Source organism: Fukomys damarensis, unplaced genomic scaffold, assembly GCF_012274545.1.
Source record: "Fukomys damarensis isolate Sample0158 unplaced genomic scaffold, DMR_v1.0_HiC HiC_scaffold_30, whole genome shotgun sequence".
NCBI classification, from domain to species: domain Eukaryota; kingdom Metazoa; phylum Chordata; class Mammalia; order Rodentia; family Bathyergidae; genus Fukomys; species Fukomys damarensis.
The window spans coordinates 55,917,493-55,934,801 of NW_022900942.1; the positions used below are offsets into that span (position 1 = coordinate 55,917,493).

The window sequence follows — 17,309 nt, forward strand, 5'->3', positions numbered from 1 at the left end:
GGCCCCGGACGGCCCGCGGACCCCTGAGAGCTCTCGACAGGCCCGGCTACGCCGCCACGCCAGCCATGTTTATATAGCCACGCGGAATTTTCGCGCAGGCGCACAGCTAGCGCCGCCGCCCGGGGCTTCCCCGGAGTCCGGACTCCTGATTGGTCACTGAGCGGAATCGCGCTCCTGACGTCAATAGGGACGGCTCGGGAGGGCGTTAAAACCTTCCCAGAATCTGGAGCGCGCGGAGGTACGGGTTCCAGAGCCGTCACGTGCAAGGGGAAATGCGGCATCCGCCTGCCTCTCCTCGGTATCCTCTCTAGTGTTTTCCGGCTAATCGCAAACCAGGCTTTCTCCAGGTTTCTATATTTTTAAAGGAAAGATGTGGAGGGCTGATTTAGGAGAAGGTAGAATAATGCGATAAAGTAGACAGTCACGTTTCTCCAGTGTTAAAACACTGATCACTCAAAAGCCTCCCTAAAATTAGCATTACGGTTGACATTGTGACCAAGATTGGTGCATCATCTTGTCTGTATAATGTGCCTTTTTTCGTATTTTAGAGTTGAAGCGGCTAAAATCTAAAACAACTTCCCCTCCTCCTGGCTGATTTGTCGGTCTCTAGGTGGTTCTAATTGCGGTGCAATTTGAATAAGAATATGCCAGGCGGATTAGTGCAGCACACTTCTGCGGGTCTAGACCCTCCCTGCGTGCGGGTGGCACCAACCAATAAGCTGGTACCCTGGCTGGAATTAAAAGGAAAAGAAGCCAGGCGGAGCGCCCACGCCTATAATCTCAGCATCTGGAGGCTGAGACAGAGGGATCCCTGCAAGTTTGAGGCCAGCCTGGATGGACTATGGCGTGAGTTCAGGGCCTCACTGAACTACAGAAAGAGAAGGGGAAGGAGTACGTCTCCCTTTTGCTCGTGCCGGCCCCTTCAACTTCTATGCGGACTTCTCCTTCCTGTGAGTCCCTCCCGACTCTGCAGGGAGCTCTCGGCCCTACACTTTTGACAGTGACCTCTGATTCTCTGGCACAGACACCCCTTTGCATTCTGCACCCTCTTACATAGCTAGCTAGGTAGGGAAATGGACGATAGAGATATATAGATATTTTAAATATTAAATCTCTTCTAGTGATGGGAAGAAAGGAGCTAAAGGTGTAGGGAAGGTGGGATGGGTATGGGAAGGGTAATAAGGGAAAAGAAAAAAAATGTGAGAGAATGAAAAGATGAAAATAAAGTGTAGATGGGGAGGGGAGGAGGGGGTGAAGGGAGGGCAGGGGTAAGGGGAAAAAATGAGAATCAAGACTTGTCATGTAGAGGTACAAGATCCCGACAATGAATGTAACTGTACTGTATCCCTAAAATGTACCAATAAACTCAATTAAAGCTGAAAAAATATATATAGAATTTTAAAAATCTCTTCTAGTGAACTCTGATCACCTTTAAGCCTATTTAAATTATTTTCAAGTCTATCGTCTGGAAAACTGGGACAGTGTCTTTTGATACTTTTGTCCTTAAATTCTAGCGCTTAAATTCAATCAATTGAAAAGAGACCCCCCCATTCCATTATAATTTACCGCATCACTTGCCTTCCAGTACAGGCCTCCAAGTGGAGTTTGAGAGAAGAAAACTAACTCCTTGCGCTTGTTCTGTGTGCTGTTCTCCAAGAGATTTCTTCTCTTTTATTCTGATGTTTTTGTTTTTGTTGGGGGCGGGGGATTGGTATGGGGATCCAACTCAGGACCTTGCACTTGCGAAGCGACACCACTGAGCTAAATCCCCAGCCCCTGTTTTGTTTTTAACAATGGCTTCATTTCACTGATTTACAAACTGCAGCTCATAGAATAATATATGCAGGGATTCAAACCACTCTGTAAGATGCCAAACTAAAACCTTCCTTAAAGTTCCAATGCCTGATTCATCAAGTAGCCTACACTGGCTCTGGCAAAATGCCATCTGCAAAAGAGGTATTTAAAAATATTTGCCAAGTGGTTAAATTTGTAACATTTTCAGCGAAGCAAAGTGCAGTAGATTTGAATCTTAGATCTACTCCTCCTGGCTTAAGAGCAAGTGGTTTGGCCTTGATTTTTCTGTCCAGACAATGTAGGTGGTGAAGAGTGGAAACCTACTAGGTGATCAAAGTACTGTATAGTTCAATAAACAGGACAGGCAGATTCAGTTTGCTTTGAGGATTCCCTTTTTGTAAATTTCCATTGGACTCACCCCAACTCATAAACTTTAGTTATGCAATTAAATAAAATTATGAAGAGGCTTCATTGAGATAATACTGAATATAATATTATATATTTTCTTTTTAAGGTGACTTACACATTTATTTTCAGTACTAGAGACTGAATCCAAGCAGCACTAAGGTACACCACCCGACCTTTTTATTTTATTTTTTAAATTTTGAGACGTTCCCCCTAATTTGCCCAGGCTAGCCTGGAATTTGCCGTCCTCTTGCTTCAGCCTCCTGAAGTAGCTGGGATTACACGCTAATTATTTCTTTATAATTTGCCTGATTGATGGGAATTTAAATTTTCTCAAAAAATATACTCCTGGCTGGGTGTGGTACACACCTATAATCCCAGCAGTTGAGAGACTGAGGCAGGAGGATCAGCTGAGTTGGAGGCCACCTTAGGCTACATAGTGAGTTCAAGGCCAGCCTGAACTATAAAAGCTAGACACTATCTCAAAAAACAAAACAAGGGCCCAGGATTTAGCTCAGTGGTTCCGCAGCCTGCCTCACAAGCACAAGGTCCCGAGTTCAATCCTGGTACCAACAACAATAAAATATATTCCTCTCTACATAGTACTAGTAACCACTGTCCTGTATTTGGGCTTTACTAATGGTAATGTTTACATTTCCTTCCTATGAAAACTTACTAAAACAGGACACTTAAGGGACAAAATAATGCACTTTAGAGTTCTATGGAAGAAAGAAATAATGAAGGAAAGGAATAATTTGATATTATGTTTGCCTGAAAATATTTGTAAAATACAAGATGTTAAAATATACTTATTTGTTGACATTTAAAATAAGGGTCTGTGTGCTACATGTCTACATATCCTGCTCGTCAAATCAGATGATGAATTGTAACTGAAAAAATGCAAAATTAGTACTTCTAATACTTCATCATTTGGCACACACAAGAGGAAAATTTAGCAGGGATGGACAAAAACAAAGGCCAAAGGAGCAGGCATTAGAAGGATAGTGTATAAAGGCTGATTAAAAAATATGGGGTGTGCTTATATCTTTTAAATAATTTATTAGAATAAAAGACACATTGCCATTACTCCCCCTCAAAATACTCCCCTCGCTTTGAAAACACTTATTCCATCTTCCCATTTTACTTTTTTTTTTTTTGGCTTTGTTTTGTATTTTGGAGACGGGGGTCTGGCTGTATAGTTCTGGGCTTGAACTCACTATGTAGCCTAAGGTGGCCTCCAACTCATGGTGATCCTCCTGCCTCAGTCTCTTGAGTACTGGGATTACAGGGATGTGCGCCACCACACCTGGCTGTTGGCACTTTCTGAATCAATTTCAAGAGTGTTTTTGCAAGGTATTAAAAAAAACAACAACAAGATTGAAAACTGCTGTCCAGTGCCACCCAAGAGAAAGGCAGGCTCAAAAAACATTACACTTCAATGCATCCTCATTCACGTTATTTACTACACCTGGCATCATGTGACTTCTGGCTCTTCTGCAAAGTCAAAATGACCATGAAAGGTAAATGTTTTTAATCTATTCAGGGCACAGGAGCACCGTGGCTAGGTTACCAAAGACACTCATGAAAGAAAACTTCCAGAACTGCTGCAGAAAGTGCAAGAACAATGGGATAAGTGTGTATTGGGAGGGAGATTAATGACACAATGCCTTACTATAATAATTGTTTTAAATTTAAACATTCACTGTATTTTTATCACATCTTAAAAATTATTCTGATCATCCCTCTGAATTTCCAAACGCCTACATTTTGTTCAGAAACTGAATCAAAGCTGACTACTCTGTAGAATTTGAAGGGGAAACCTGTACATCTGTGAGGTGAGACTCATGCACACAAAAGAAATCTGCAGTATTCAAAATCAGTACAAAAAGTCAATAGCATTTGTGTACACTAAACTCACTGAGAAGGAAATTAGGAAAACAATGCCATTCACAATAGCATCAAGAAAAACTAAATACCTAGAACTTAGCATACCCAAGGAAGTGAAAGACCTCTACAATGAAAACTTACAGTACTCTGAAATCAAAGAAAGTGAAAAAGACTTGGAAAATAGAAAGATATACCCTGTTCCTCAATGAGCAGAAAGAATATTTTCAAACCACTGTCAAAGCTGATATAGGTCATCTCAATCAAAATACCAGTAACATTTCTTACAGAACAAGGAAAAACAATCCTAAAATCTCTCTTACGGGTATAGACTAGTTGGAGCCATGTCCTTGAAGGCAAAAGGGACTGGGATCTAGTGCACAAGTGGAGGACTCGAGCTTTGATACAAGTAATAAACTACTCATCTATAGGAACAGAAGGGACTCTCTTGGCCTCTCTTGCTGGTAGGTGGATATTTATGACAGTGGGAATTTGTATAAAGTGTCTTCTAATGTTTCTCCCTTCCACTAATCCAACCCATGCCCCTTGCTGTTTTTAGGATTATATTATTTCTAAAGTGCAAATGGAATTAAGTATCTCTCCCACTTAACACCTTTTAACATCTTCCCGGTACCCACAGGATAAAAGTCTCACGTAGTACGTGACATAAAAAGTTCACTATGATCTGGCACCTGCTAAATTGTGCCAACAGTCTCACTCTGCGTGTTCCCATGAGTACCTTCCACGGGCATCATCGATAAGGACAGGAATTCCTCAAATGTCCCAAGCTCTTTCACCCTCATGCCTGGGCCTATATGGTTCTACCTCCTCTCGAAAATCTTCTTCATTTGAGACCCATGTTCTACCCGGCCAATTCCTGTCTGGCCTTCAAAAGTCAATCATCTACTTTAGCTGCCCTGAATGAATTCAGTAGCTCTCTTTCTTCACTCCTAGCACTTCCTTCACTGTAGTGATCAGGTTGTTTTTCTTGTCTATCATCTCCCACAAAACTGCAAATTTCCTTATCACTGAAACAGTGAGGTTTGTTGCAGGACCACAAAAGAGGACCTAGTATATAGTAGATACTGTACAAGACCACTTCTGTGACTGTTTCCTACCCCACACTCAATCTTTAGATCAGTGATGGCAAACCTTTCAGAGCATTCAATGCTGCAAGCAGCCTGCTATATTAGCCCATGTGCCATAGGTTCGCCACCCCTGCCTTAGACTATTCCTCAGGGATAGAAATTTTGTTGTGCCTCCAATGAATGTCTACTTCAATTTTTTCATAAAATAATCGGAATTTAATAAATATTTCAGCTGTCTAAACTTCTCTTGGGTGATAACATTCATTTCCATGGCTTACTTTCTAGCTGCATGTTTATGACATATTTATGGTCCAGATTTCTCTGCTCCAATTATACACAGATATCTCCATCCTGTCTCCAAAATTATATATTTATTATCTCAGTCTCACACCTGCTGTTTCTTCTATGATATTTGAGTGAACTGGACCAACCTCCTTTCAGTTACCCACGATGTAAAATTAGGCACTGACCTTGAATTTTCCCTCTTAGTCACCCATTTCAGTCAGTGAAAGGAGCCTAAAGAGAAAGCAATTTTTATCAATTTAGAACTTCATTATTCTAGCTGAATTCTCATTTTTGTGTTTACATTCTAACTTTTGCCCATTTTGCTTGATACCATGTGAAATGTATGAATAATTTTTGTACATGGCTTAGAACTTAACTTGGCCAAAATAATTTTCCTTGCCTAAACATTTAAATCTGTTCACTTGTATAATTCTACATTTCTCAAATGTCTTCATAATTATCATTTTATACCCAACATTTATGAATAATAACACAATTGTTTACATGCATCATTGTGAACTGCATGTGTAGCAATCTCAATGACGAATGTTACTCAAGCAGTAAGTAGTTCATGTACTAATAACATCTGGAAGCTAATGGCCACCACTTTGAGCACCTCTTGTAATTGCAAAGGGCAAAGGTAATTTGCAAACTCATGATGTCTCAATAAATTTAGTATTAAAATATTTATACAAGTTTTTCTTTTCCTGAAGTGTGTATACCTTTATTTGGTAGACTCTGTATTTCCAAAAAACAAAGCCATTCACTTACACTGCCTCAGTGCAACTAACAAAATTAGGAAATTTAACATTAACTATTTAGTCAGGAGATCTTACATCAGCATGTTTGTTTTTTGTTTTTTGGGGTTTTTTGCCCAATAATATCCTTTATAGTGATTTTTTGCTAGTCCGGGATCCAACTCAGAATCATGCAATGCATGTAACTCTGTATATCTCTTTAGTTTCCTAAAGTGTGTATCTTTATTTGGTAGACTCTGTATTTCCAAAAAACAAAGCCATTCACTTACACTGCCTCAGTGCAACTAACAAAATTAGGAAATTTAACATTAACTATTTAGTCAGGAGATCTTACATCAGCATGTTTGTTTTTTGTTTTTTGGGGTTTTTTGCCCAATAATATCCTTTATAGTGATTTTTTGCTAGTCCGGGATCCAACTCAGAATCATGCAATGCATGTAACTCTGTATATCTCTTTAGTTTCCTTTAATATAAAGCACTTAGGATTAGGGTATAGCATAGTGGTAGATAACTAGTACAGTGTGTGTAAGGCACTGGGTTCATTCCCAAGTACTGCCAAAAATAAGAAAATAGAGAAAAATCTATAAAATATTTATAGATAAATACACAAGTGAAGCATTTAACCTTCCTTTGTTTTGCATCGTGGTGGTGGTGGTCTTGTTTTGGGTTGCTTTTTTTTTTTTTTTTTGACACAGTCTCACTAGTTGAGACTGACCTTGAACTCACTATGTAGCCCAGGCTGGTTTTGAACTCACAGCGATGCTCCTGCCTCAGCCTCCTGAGTGCTGGGTCTATGGGTGTGCGCCACCTTGCCCGGCTGTGATATTGGTATTTTTGAAAACAATAGGCCAATTATTTTGTAGAATGTTCTCGATTTGGATTTGTCTATTGTTTCATTAGATTCAGGTTATGATTTTTTGGGGGGAGGGTGTTAGGGATTGAACCCAGGGCCTTCCAACCGTGATATATCCCTAGCTCATTCTTCATTTTGGGACAAAATCTTGTTAAATTACCCAAGCTGTGCTCAAACTTGTGATCCTCTTGCCTCCGCCTCCAGAGTGCTGGGATTATATTATCCTTTTGGGCAGGCATATAACACAAGTGAGCCTGTGACTTCTGCATTACATCGGGCAGTGTATGGTGTACATTTGTCTTACTGTTGCTTGTGTTAAATGTGATCACTTCTTTGGTTTCGGTGCTGGGGTTGAACCCAGGGCCTTCTGTGCAGGATTTACCACTGAGCTTATGCCTGCATTTGGGGATCCTTATGATGTATCCCATCATTTTTCTGAGCAGCCTTGATTCCCACAAGATCACTACCATTGTGGAGTGTGGACTTGGGGAAGGCAGAAGAGGAAATAAGAGTCCACAGATGGCTCCTGGAGCAGGCCTACTGAGAGGTGAGTGTGGCAGTAGTGGGTATAGGAAAACTGGGCATATTGGAAGCATATTTTAGAGGTAAAACTCTGGACCTTGCTTGGAGATTGTATGAAGTTGTCAAGTAAGTGAGGGAAGCACAGAGAATTTCTCTCTTTGGCTATGGTGGCACATGCCTCCAGCACGTAGAAGGCTGAGGTAGGAGGATTGGGAAATCCATGCCAGCCTGGGCTGTACAGCAAGACCCTGCCTCAAAAAGCAAAGCAAAACAAACAAAACAAAAAGAATGTCTCTCACATTTCCAACTTAAGACCTTGGTGAATGGTGAGTGATTTCATTCATAATGAATGAAGAAGATTAAGGATAAAGCAGCTCTGATGTGAAAGATGGAGGATTCAAATTGAAGAAAGAGCCAATGGCACTCTCAGAGGCTGAGCTAGGAGGATTGCACATTTGAGTCCAGCCTGGGCAACTTAGTGGCTTAGTTGCAAAATAAAAACTGAAAAAATGGCTGGCAATGTAGTTCAGGGTGAAGGCCTTGAGTGTAATCCCCGGAGCCCCCCAAAAAGAGAAGCTCAAATAGAACTTGAAAGGGAAATGTGACCTTTGTTTTATATTACCTTTCAGTCCCTACTTCCTGGCACAGTATAGAAGTTATAGAATTGCATGCTATGACGAGAGCGAAAGTACTGTAAAAAAGAGAAAAACCCACATCAAACCTCAGCATTTCACAAAAAGGAACTAATAAGGGGAATTGGATAAGTAAGAGAGGCTGCAGATGGAGGTAAAAACAGCCACAATGGATTAAGTCAGGAAGCCATATGATAGAAGTGTTCGACTAGATGAAATACAACACACCACTAAGATTTCAATTTTTTTTTTGATCCAGGATGTTCTGTTGTTTTTTTTTCTTTGTTTGTTTTTTTGTTTTTTGTTTTGAGACAGAGTCTTGCTAAGTTACCCTGGCTGGCCTCAAACTCACAGTCCTCCTGCCCTCATCCTTCCCAGTGCTCGGATTATAGTTGTACAGCACCACATCTGGCTAGAATGATTATGAAGACAAAAATCCTGTTATCCATGGCTATACCCCTATAGGCTGGAACAGGGTCTTACCCATAGTAGCTACTTAAGGAATATCTGAAGGAATGAATATGTAAATCATATATTTTTTTAGTATTAGTGAGTTGATTAGATATAATTCCAGAATAGGAAAAATATGCTTCATGCTTTCGTTTTGTTTTGAAGGATCTTTCTGAGTTGCCCAGGCTTGCCTTGAAGTTGTGATCCTGTTGCCTCAGCCTCTTGAGTAGCTGGGGTTATATGTGTGTGCCAGTGAGCCTGGCCCTACTCTTATTCTTGATATAATAGTTCTCAAGTGGTTTAAAGGGTTGATGTTCACTTCTATCAAACAAAAATTCAATACTTCTTCCATAAGTATATTAGTCATCTTTCTGGGACAATCATCTTGCTGGGATAAAACATCTCACACCCAAAATTAAAGGAAGAAAGGTTTACTTTAGTTGATGGTTTTAGAGGTTTCAGTCCAAGGCAGAAATATGGCAGAAGGGTGTGGCAGAGGAAAGCCGCTCACTCCACAATGGCTGAAGGTCAGACAGACAGGGAAGAAACCAGAAGGGAAGTGTCCAGGGACCAACTATAGTCTCTAAGACAACCTTCACAACTCACCCAGACACAACCAGATGTGCGTTTTCCTAATGTAAGTGACTCCCAAGAAAATCAAGCTGACAATCAAGATTAACCACAACGATAGACAAAAAATTTTCTATGTCTCTCCTCATCTTCCCAGTGCCAATATGACTAAAACTTTTTAATCCAGATGGGCTGGCAAAGGCCTATAATCCCAGCATTCTGAGAGGGCTGAGGCAGGAAGATCCTGTTGAACCAAAGATGCCTTCAGGCTGGCTCAGTCCAAATCAAAGGCCTTAGAGCCAATGAAGCAATGTAACTGTCCGTCTCAGACTAGGACCAGAAGCATAGCAGGCCTCTGCTGCAAATCCTAAATCCAACAGTAGAAGAATCTGGAGTCCTACTACCCAAGGGCAAGAAGACAACAGTGTCTCAGCTCTGAGAGAGAGACAAGTAAGAGATGAGTGTGCCTTTCTTCCTGGTGTCAGTCAATTAGATAGTGCCTATTGCGTAAGAGCAGATCTTCCTTATTCAGTCCTAATTCACATCTTAACACCTTCTGGAAACTCTCACAGATGCACCCAGACATAAGGCTTCACAGCTACCTGGGTAACCCTTAACAGCCCAGTCAAACTGACCCCAAAAATTAACCATCATAGTGTCACTAAATCAGACCCACTGTTGCTCCTGTACCATCAAGAGAAATGTCCACACAGTGAGAAAAAGCAAGCATCTCTCATAGGCCTCATGAGATGGTCACTATACCAGTAGACAGATCACATTTTGACAACCACTGAAATAAAGAAAACAGCTTTACTTTTTTTAAGCTCATGTTTCACAAACCTCCCTAACCAAAAACACATTGACCACATGATATTTGTTATCATCTATCCAGCCACCTCTGAAATGCCCCACTGATGACCACACGAGGCTTTGCGGGGGACATCTAGATACAAGCCAAAACAGAAACAGACTTCAGCTTTCATGTAACTTGTAAGAATGAGCTTGACAGTGCAGGATCCCACCGACCTTGCCCTATGCCTCCAGAACCATGCCCCGTGCCAACCTGTGCACTGCCCAATGCCACCCCTGGCTCACAGCTTTTGAAGGACTTTCGTCCACTCCACCTGGACCTCCCCAGTGGAAGTGCTTCCAGAGCACCTCCTTGGTGTGAGCGACAGTATTTTTAGAAGAAATACTTCAGCAAGAAAAACTAGCCAAAGAATGCAGGTTTCAAATCAAGTGACCCGAGTGAGTTGGGCCATCATGAATTCTTCATACCTGGGCTAGTAGATACACCTATGCACGACCCTCAGTAAACCTTTGCTGGAAGTAATGTAGACTGCCACTTTTGGAGTGGCTGAAGATCTACACGTTTCCTACAGAACATATATTCCAGAGTACTATTCTTGCTGAGGAAGTCTACACCAGAGCTGTCAGAAGAACATTAAAGAACAGAACGACCACAGCTTGCTACTTTGGAACAATTCACATGGAGGCATCCCCGCTCCCTGCAGAAATTACAGATAAATTTGGGCACCAGACATTTGTTGGCACAGTATGCATGGATTTGAATAAGTGTCCCAGAATACAAGGAGAGCACTGAGGAATCAGTACTGCAGGGAAACAAAAGGATTTGTGTCAGAAATGCTTGAAAAGAGGTATTCCAGAGTGAAGTCCACAGTGACGCCAAGTTTTTCCCTTTCTGGCTTGGAGACTTTAATGGGTGAACTTGGCAGCATTGCTAGGGCCCATGGGTTGTACCTTCAGAGCTGTGAAACTCAGGGTGAAGCTGAAGCAGTGAAAAACTTGTTCCCCAGTTACAAGAACTACACAGATGTCTATGATAAAAATAATATTTTCCTAGAGATCAGTGTGTATGAAAATAAAATATGGCCTCCAAAAAATGATAATCTTCTGAGAGATAAGACAACGATGGCACATGGCTGCTACCTTTCAGCAGGACTGGGCATAGTCCATGAACAAGAAGCTTCCATCTCACATTGTCCCAATTCTAACCTGTTGCTGAGCAGTGGCTTTCTAAATGTGCTTGAAGTCCTGAAACGTAAGGTGAAGGTAGGGCCGGGGACAGACGTGGCTGGTGTTTATTCATATTCCACGCTTGATGCAATCGGAAGAGCAGAGATCGTTTCCAATGTCCTTCTGATTAATAAGGTGAATGAGGAAAGCCCCTCCCTCAAAGAAGTCTTCAGACTAGCTACTCCTGGAGGAAGTCAAGCCCTGAGACTAGCGCGTGGGACTGGAAACTCTGAAGTGGGCAAAGAACTTGATGCCCTCCTAATCGACCCCAAGGCATCTGAAGCTCCCATCAACCTGTTTTGTGAACATTTTACTGCTTCTGATGCTTCTGACGCTGCTATTAAGAAGTACTTCTATCATGGAGGTGACCGAAATATTGAGAAGGTTTATGTGGGCAGAAAGCAGTTGGTTCCTTTTTCTAGCTTAGTGGAAGAGCCTTGGGCATCTACGACATTCTCCTGGGATGACCTGACTCTCTATCTCCCTTGCGCCCAGGCAGGGTTAAAAAGTCAAAACAGTACCTCATTCTTGGGATGACGGTCTCTTTCCATGTTTGCATTTATTTGGGAAACTGTTCGAAGGACTTGTGCTTATTCTCAGTATGGCTGGCAGGGTCATAATTTCATGAAAATCTTTTGAGCTGTTCAGATTTACCTTAAACTCCAGCAAAAGAGAATGTTCTCGCTAGTTGGTGCCTCATTATGAGAATGAAGTCACATCTTTTGCATATGTGGAAATGCAGAAGAAGAAAAAAGATATTCCTATCTGGTTGGATATTTTGAGCTAGTATGAAAATTACGGAACTGAAAATGGTCCCGTGGGTATATTTTTACGAGGGAGCAGAAGTTAGATAGTGAACAAATGTTGGAAAATTACTTCAGGTTGTGTTTGAAAATTATATCCTGAGCATACTGATTAAAAAAGGCAACTTACTGAATTTTAAAGTGTTTCTAGATTGACCTTGTGTCAGAAATTTGCACTTCAGAGCCATGTGATTGTTGTGTTTTGCCTTCTTTCAGGGATGAATGTCAGAAATTGAAAGCCACATGCTTTTCAGATATAATTCTATGCTTCAAAGTGTTTGACAGAAGTTGAGTATTGAAGATTTAAAGTCTCTTAGGAATGTTATTCATATAACCACACGGCATAAATTATTGTATTTTGTGTACTTTAAAAACATCTTAGTGTGTAACTGTGTGATGTTATAATTGCTTCATTTTATTATAAGAGAAACAGATTCCATAAACCATTGCTGTGTACATTTGCATCTTCATAAATTGGGGCCAGTCACTGGGTGTCATAGAGCCATGGATGCTGACAGGACAGACTCCTCTGCAGCAGCCTGTGCTGCCCAACACTATGCTATAGTTACACAAATGTTATCCACAGATATCAATATGCTAGAGCTTTAAAATGAGGGACAAATTATGTTAAAGAAATATCATTAAAAATCTTTAAACTCTGCGCTGCCTGCCTCACAAGCACAAGGTCCTGAGTTCGATCCCTGGTACTTCCCCCCAAAATTAAATTCTGTATATTGAAGTGCTGAAATATTTTGAAAAACTTCCATTTTATCCAATTGTTTAATTCCTTAATAATTTTCTGGACATTTGGATTGCCGTACAACAAAAAATACAAAGCGATTCCAGTTAGTGTTTATGTTAAGAGAACTTAATCTGCCTGGCATGGTGGTGCACACCTGTAATCCCAGCATTCAGGAGGCTGAGACAGGAGGATCTCTGTGAGTTCGAGACCAGCCTGGAATACATAATGAGTTCCAGGTCAGTCTCAACTACATAGTGAGATCCTGTCTCAAAAAACAAAAACAAAAATATTTGATTTAATGTGTCTTTCTAGTATATAGAAGAAATAAGGGAAACGTAAGTCTGTATCACTATTTCCTTAGCATCTAACACAGTGTCTGCCATTTAGAGCACCCAATAATCATCAAATAAGTAGATCAAAGAGATCATTCAAATATAATATGATGACTGCTAAAAAATAAGTATGTGTGCAACATGCTGAGCCATGTGCCAAGGACATCACGACTTCACAATGGGCTCATTGTAGCACATTAGGACACAGGCCCTCTGCATGTGTGTTTAGGATACCTCTAGTGGCAGCTGATTACTGATCATCAATTGCTAAATTTGGGGTAGTATGCCTTCCTCATAAGAAGCGCTTTTGCTTCTGGAAAGTTAAGCAGAGCCAGGAGGGCATTAGGATACAGGTATTTGAGTTTGATCCTAAGCTTTTACAAAGGAACTATACAGGGACTCACAACATTCCATGCTTCCTATGAAACTAGGTGAAACTAGGAAAGCAGCTTGGCATAAATAAGTCAGAGTCAGGAATACAGAGGATACGTAGAGCCCTAGAAAATGCTGAAGAATCTTTACATGTGGGGAATGGAAGTGCGGTTGTACAGAGTGACAGGAATTTGGCCAAGATGAACAACAGGGAGGCAGCCTTGTAAGGGCTTCGTATTTCTTAAAATTCTGAACCTACCCTTTCCTTTGCCCTGGCTTAAGAGTAGTACAACCATCAATGGTTTAGATCTGAGATCTGCTGACCCATGCTTTTTTTTACCAGCTCTCTTGAGCTTTTCATTCATCACCAAAAACTCAACCTGTCTCTTCCCTGTTTTCAACACAGTGCATAAAAAGAAAAACACAAAAACAGAGACACCAACAGAAAACAAACTCTGAAATACTATGGTATATGAGCTTATGCCTTTGTGCCTGTTAATATCCTTTGTGGGTTTGTTGTTGTTGTTGTTGTTTTGGTACTGGGGATCAAATTTGGGACCTTGCACTTGCAAGGCAGGTGGTGGAACCACTGAGAATATCTTTTGTTTTCAAATGCATAAACTCACTGCAGGCATTAAGCACATGGTTTTTGTGGGCCATTTAGACTAACCTTCTCTGTGGGCAGGAATCACTTTATATGCTTGTCTTGTTCCTCCTAATACGCCTTGCATAACAGCAAGCATAACATAAGCACTCAAGAATTTCACAGAACATGTAACAAACCTAACATACTGAACATACTTGAGATGAAATAAAATCTAAACTAAAAATTACAGGTATTCATTTCCTCTTTCAAACTAGCATGCTATTAGGTGCTTTATAAACTCTTATTACACTTTACCTGCCCATCTGAATTTGGACTTTAATATCCCATAAACAAGATAATACATTGCAATTTATGAAATAAAAACAGCTTTAAAAAACCCTCCAAAATATTTATTTAAAAATGAAATTTGACAAAACTTTGACAATTTATCAACATCTAGATGCTTTTCCATGTATTAACAAATGCAATTCAGTATTAAATTTAGTATATTTTGAAAGAGCTTTTTAACTGACAGTGAATATTCAAATTTCACTAAATTACTGATTTTTTTAAATTATAAATTTTCTCTTAATCAAATTTGGTTATATGAAGAAAAGCTACACACTGGAAAAGTTACACGGCTTCAGGCTTATGTCGAATTAGGACTACTTTCAACAATTACTGGAATCTCCTTTTAAAGAAAATCTTCACATGAGCCTATGTCTGACTGTGTAATTGACTAAAGATGGCCACATGTCTGGCATTTCCAAAGCAACACATATACTACTAAACATAACACTGAAAACTTATTTCCTCTAAAGCTCCAGTAAGTGATTCAACGTAGTATAACAAAACATGAAAAGCTCCCAGTGTTCATCCTAAAAATTAGACAGTCTTCTTTGATTTTTTCTTCTCTGCTTCTTCCTTTTCCTTTTCTATTTCAATTACTTGTAATTCAATTTCTTTGGCACTAAACATCTGAAAAGGGAAACATTTTTTAAAGCAAATTTTAAATAATGACAATATGAAGAAATCCCATCTACAAATTTGTATTTTCTACTATAACTATGTTTTATAACTTCACATATATAATAAAAAGCAACATATTTGTAATAATTACAGACAAAATCAGATCTCTAACATTTTTATTATCACTGTACTATAAAAGAAAGCTGGGTAAAATGTGATAGTAAATTATACATCGTATGTATGCATCAAACTCTGAAAACACTTTAATGCAAGGCTTATTACTATTCAGGAGCAGAAAACACATGATTGAACACACACACACACCCTGTTTGGTACTTCTCTGATAGATTTAACTATTTTAAAGTACCTCATGGAATAGCTGAAAGAGATGAAAAAGATGATTTACACTGCTTTGTTTCCTCCACTAAGCAGAAAACAAAGAGTCTGTATCCTCTAAGAATTTACAACATAATTTTGACTTCCAGTTGTTTCTCCTTCCAACAAGGTCCAGATTATATAATCGATGCTAAAAGACTATTTAACTGAAGATACTTACATTGGAAGACCTAAATTTAATTATCTTAATGAAAGAGATATTAAGGAAACTGATAAAGGAATAAGCAACTTTATGACAAAGCAAATTTTTAAAGATAAGAGGGAAGGGAGAGATTTCAGCAATGAGTCCACGACCAGATTTCATATATAAGGAAGGTGAGATTCCTAAAGCCAATTTTTTGGGCCCAGAATAGAAGAGGGATTAAAAATGAAAGATCTGACTCCTGTTTTAACTCCAGAATCTTTCCATTTCAAAAATAAGATGCACATCAGAAAATCTGTATTTGTCAACAATTTATGTATATTACCGAATCATATTATGATGTAAATGTATCCATCAAGCATATTGTTTCATGTGCTCTGAAAAGAAAGTGAGACAGTACAGTTCTTGACTTCCAGTAAGGAGTCTACAGCTTAATGGAAGGAAACCAGGCATGTAATAGATCACTGTTAAAATTAAAAGCTGACTAAAGTAGTGTCATATTATCGGGGGAAGAGTAAACAAGGCCTTCATAATAATAGGCCCAGTGTCTGAACATTTTGAAATCAAGGAGGTAGCAAGCTACATCCAATGAAGTCCCTCTACCCAGGTACTATTTGTATATAAGTATATAAACTCAAATGGCACAAAAAAGTTAATAGTGAAGTATAATGCGCCCCTGATCCACCTCTGCTCCCTCCTATCCTCAATTAACTGTTCCTTCTGCTATTTACCTTCATTTCCACATTATGTTTTCACTGCTACTTCTTTATCCCATCTCAGATATCATCTCCTGACTTCCTAGTACCTATGTCATGTATCTTCCTGACTCCTATTTCATCCCTCATTTCCAAAACTTTTTGATAACATATCTAATGGTTACTCTTTCTCGTTTAACATACTAAAAGCTTCATAACTCATAGCCTATAGTTCTAAGATTTTTTTTCTTCTAGTATTTCTTGGATAATTTTTATTCTCATATCTGTTTTTCTTTTTTATTATACATATAATGGAACTTATACTTTGATATTCAAATTTATCTTTTCTGTGGTTATCTCTAGATCTTCATGCTTTATTTCCTGGAGGATTTCTTTGATTTGATTTTTTATTCTAATCTTTTTATTGAATTTTAAATTCTGGCCATTATAGTCTCATTTTCCAAAAGAGCACCTTGAACTCTCTGAATGTTTCTTTTTTACAATATTCCCTCATCTCTCTGAGGCTATAAATTAGTTTTTAGGTTTTTAAAAGATTTCTTCGGAGTCCTATAATATGTGTTATTGCAAGGTTCTGTTTCTTTATGTTTTACTTTAGTGTTCATAATTCCTGAATATCCTTGGCTAAACTTTCATATTTATGTTTAAGAGTAAGGCACTGTGGCACTGAAAAGTGAACTGGAAATTTGCAGAGAATACAGTAGAGGGAGTCAGCTAATGGGCTCCCTACGTGGTTATCAAGTGGTGAGGTAAGACATGCCTTTTATCTGGGAAAAATGCAAATATTTGATACTTTAGGCTTTTTAAAAAACTGTTATTATTCTATGGACTAAATGTTTGTTTGATTCTAAAATTCCTATGTGAAATTTCAATGTCCAATGTGATGGTATTAGGAGGCAAGGTATTAGAAGGTATTGGAATCTGATATAGCTTCTCTCTCCCTCTCCCTCTCCCTCCCCCTCTGCCCCCCCCCTCC

At 39.4% G+C, this 17,309-nt stretch overlaps 2 protein-coding genes and 1 pseudogene across 6 annotated transcripts in view; 1 reads left to right on the top strand and 2 right to left on the bottom strand.

Annotated features, from left to right (window-relative positions):
• The window catches only part of Taf4b (TATA-box binding protein associated factor 4b), a 142,426-nt gene extending 142,145 nt beyond the window's left edge, over nt 1-281 (bottom strand). The window contains exon 1 of the mRNA XM_010644010.2: nt 11-281. Within this exon, the coding sequence (XP_010642312.1) occupies nt 11-281 (271 nt within the window). The remainder of the gene's footprint in view (nt 1-10) is intronic.
• A 10,037-nt stretch (nt 282-10,318) lies between these two features.
• Nucleotides 10,319-11,815, top strand: LOC104876119 (annotated as a pseudogene).
• Nucleotides 11,816-14,641: 2,826 nt separating this feature from the next.
• Nucleotides 14,642-17,309, bottom strand: part of Psma8 (proteasome 20S subunit alpha 8) — a 42,834-nt gene continuing 40,166 nt past the window's right edge. For 2 of the 5 annotated variants that reach the window (XM_010643611.2, XM_010643630.2), the window contains exon 7: nt 14,647-15,091. In XM_010643611.2, the coding sequence (XP_010641913.1) occupies nt 14,999-15,091 (93 nt within the window). In that variant the 3' untranslated portion in view covers nt 14,647-14,998. Of the gene's footprint in view, nt 15,092-17,309 lie in introns of all 5 variants that reach the window. The other 3 variants (XM_010643621.1, XM_010643619.2, XR_784196.1) reach the window with 3 other exon arrangements.